Below are 3246 nucleotides of genomic sequence, written 5' to 3'. Positions count from 1 at the left end.
GACCCGGGAGGTGACGCCCGGTGTGGCTTCGCTGTCGGGGGGTCGTGACTTCCCTGGTTCGATAGCCACTGTGTCACTCATGATGGCGGACATCCTCAGGCAGCCAGGGAGGACACAGACGACACCTTTAGGCGAGGGCCAGCATATGTTTAGCAGTCAGCTACCGCTGTCCCTCCAAGGGAAGAAGTCGGGGCGTAAGCGTCACTTTCAGGCGGCTCTCCACCTGGGCGCCCAGGGAAAATGATGCACTGTAACTCGTGTCACCGAGGCGGTCCTTTAAACATCATGTACCTGCGCAGAGCAGGTAGAGTTTGCCCGTGTGGCACCCAAGAGGTGGGAGCGGCCGCCCATCCAGCGGAGCAGGATCTGCAGTGGTCCCCGTACGCCCTCCAGTGGCCAGAGAAGAAAAGCCATGCTTTTGTTCGCAGTTTACCAAAAATCTTTATTCTGATGATGAAAATTTAAACTCACCAAATGGGTTCACTTGTTAATAAACCTCAGTTTGCCTGCAAAGCAAAAACTTAAAACTCGTAACATGAACTGCTAAAACCAGATTCTCTAGCCCATTTACGGTTTATGTGATGTGAGCTGTAAAGGTTATCAGAAGGTCAGCAGGTGGCCTTGTGGTAGGGGGCTGGACTCCCATGTGGCGGACCATGGTTCAAGTCCTGGACCTGACAGCTTGCTTTCTCACTTTTCCTCTGTTTCCCTCTGGACAGATTAAAATAATAATAGTAACATAATGAAAGAAAATAAAATAATTATTTTTAAAAGTTCATGGAAAAAAAGGTTTAAAAAAGAAAAGAAAAAGGTCATGGGAAAAGAGACTCCTCCCCAGGCCTCCTCAGCATGAAGCTCCATGGCCCAGCTTCCCCAGCGGTCTGCTGCTCTCCACTAATACTCTGTGCTTATTCCAGAGGATGAACTGGGAGTACCCCGAGATGCAGGTGTCTCTGCCCCGCACACCACTGGGGCCAGAGCCATCTTCCAAGGATGCACCTATCACTTAAAACTGTGTCGTGAAACTGAATGTTTAAGGGTTTGTGTGTTTGGTTTCTTTTTTCTAGCATGTGTATGTGTGTGTGTTTTCTCTGGTTTTTGTTTTGTTTCTGTTTTTTAGGTTTTTGCCATATGGCATGTGTGCTTGCCAGAAAGGAAAGAGGCAGAAAGAGGGAAAGTGAGAGATCTTTCCACAGGGGATGGCCACTGCACGATCCCTTCTCCATTCTCTAGGGATCTGGGGCACGCATGCACACGCACCTGGTGTGATTTTCAAGCCTGGTCCAGGACTCGAACCACAGTCCACCATGTGGGAGTCCAGCACCTTCACTACCACACCACTTGCTGTCTCTGCTCTGGGTTTCTTTCTAGAACTAGTTCTTGCCACTGTCGTCGGTTTCCTCCCTGGGGGGTTTGTGAGGGCGCGAGATGTCAGACGAATCTCATCTCAGGAGCAGTAACCGCACCCGGAGCGCCCGGAGCTGTCCCGGCTCTCCCTGGAGCATCGTGGTGTGATTACCGAGAGCATAACCGTGGCAGGCATCACTTACTGGCCTCCTTTGCTGTACTTCCCAACATTCTGGCTAATCCACATACCAATACTGCAAAATCGATCTTCTTTACAAAGTCCCCTGCAACAGGTATTACCGCAGGGATGAAGAGGCCCACACGCTGAGGTCAGTGACCCGCGCAGGATCACAGGAGCAGAGTGGCCAGAGCAGCTTGCACTTGAGTCTGGCGGCAAAGCTCTCTCTCCTGCGCCTGGGACTGTCCAGGCTCTGTGTCCGAGATTCTGGGGTCTCCTCAGTGCTGTCACCTCCTCAGTACCAAAGACTAAGGACCGCAGAGCCCTGGCCAGTGAGTCCAGGAAAGGATTATCTAACCTAAGAGCAAAAGGCAGCCCAGAGAGCAGGGCTGGAAGGGCCTGGGTGAGGAAGGGGGGCACCGTTAGGAGCTGGGGCACCCTGGTCCTGACTCCTTAGGGACCTTGAGCAAGTCCCCACTGGGCTCACAGCCCAAGGGTCGGCACCACCGCAGACTCCACGCTCTCTGAGCTGCGCTTTTCATAAAGCCAGCAGCTTTGATGCAGGGCCATGTCCAAAGTTCACAAGTTGGAAGAGTTCCTGGAAGGACCCTAAAGAGGGGAACATGGAGGGCTCCCCCAGAACAGCTTCAGTGTCTCAGACTTGACCTCTAAGGCCTTGTTGCAGCCCCACCCCCACAGCCTGTCCTGCCGGTCCGCCAGGACAGAAGAGAAGGCGTGGGCCCATGGGACACTGGGTGGAGACGCGGTCAGGGGAAGGCGGCCCCACAGCTTCTGCTTAACCTGTAAATGTAGCTGTGAGCACTCCGAGCTGGGGTGTGACGTCTGCGCCTCCTGTGGTCGCGCTGCAAGTAGGAAAAGCCAGTTCCAGACTAAGCTGGGGGCCTAGGGCCCCAGGAATCCCTACCCCTGCCTGGCCTGCGCACCAGGAGCGGAGGAGGCCCAAGGCGGTCGTCAGTCCTCTGTCCTTGGTCAGAGGCTGCTAAGCGCCCCCACAGGGCGGCGGGATCTGGGGGTGTGTGCTGGAGGAAGGAGGACAGTCCCTCTCGGGGCTCCGGCACCCCACCCCACAGTGGCCCGGACCCTTCCTTTTCTTTCCCCAAGGCCGCTGCAGCTGCGAGTCTGTCCCCGCGGACACCTCGGACACCTCGGAAGGTCGGGAATGCGCAGAGGGGCTGGAGAAGGACGACAGCTCTCTGAGTGTAATTGGCTTCCTCCACGTCTGCGCTCTCGTCCCGACCCCGACCCCTCTCCCTCCTCTGCCGCCCCTGCGCCCTGGCTCCCGGGGGTGGCTCGGGCCCAGCCTGTCCCCAGGGCGGTGTCCCCGGGGCGGTGTCCTCCGCCCTGCCCTGGTTTCCGGTCAATGGCCCGGAGGAGAGGGGGGAGTCACCGGGGCCCTGCCGAGCCGCACGCCTACACCCTCTAACGCCCCTCCCTCCAGCTCTGCGCGCTGTGGCCGGAGGCCGAGGCCGAGGCCGGCTGTGAACCCCGCTCCCCCATGGGCGCCTTCCCGGAGCGCGGACGCGGCAAGCACGAGGAGCACATGTGAGTGCGCGGGGAGGGGGCGACCGCGGGCCACCCCTCCCTGGCCCGCTCCTGGGCCTTGCAGGGCCACGCGCGGCGCCGCGGGCCTCCTGGCTCCCGGGGACACGCCCGGTGGCCCGGCCAGGGGCGGCCGCAGGACCTGTCCGGAGGACTGACCC

At 58.4% G+C, this 3246-nt stretch overlaps 1 protein-coding gene across 1 annotated transcript in view; it reads left to right on the top strand.

Annotated features, from left to right (window-relative positions):
- The window catches only part of MCF2L2 (MCF.2 cell line derived transforming sequence-like 2), a 155803-nt gene that overhangs the window by 144101 nt on the left and 8456 nt on the right, over nucleotides 1–3246 (top strand). The window contains exons 15-16 of the mRNA XM_014587426.2: nucleotides 2648–2745; nucleotides 2985–3088. Of these exons, the coding sequence (XP_014442912.2) occupies nucleotides 2648–2745; nucleotides 2985–3088 (202 nt within the window). The remainder of the gene's footprint in view (nucleotides 1–2647; nucleotides 2746–2984; nucleotides 3089–3246) is intronic.

This window comes from Tupaia chinensis, unplaced genomic scaffold (genome assembly GCF_000334495.1).
Source record: "Tupaia chinensis unplaced genomic scaffold, TupChi_1.0 Scaffold000212_1, whole genome shotgun sequence".
NCBI classification, from domain to species: Eukaryota; Metazoa; Chordata; class Mammalia; order Scandentia; family Tupaiidae; genus Tupaia; species Tupaia belangeri.
The sequence above is the reverse complement of the archived record's forward strand: the minus strand, read 5'-3'. Positions and strand labels throughout refer to the sequence as shown.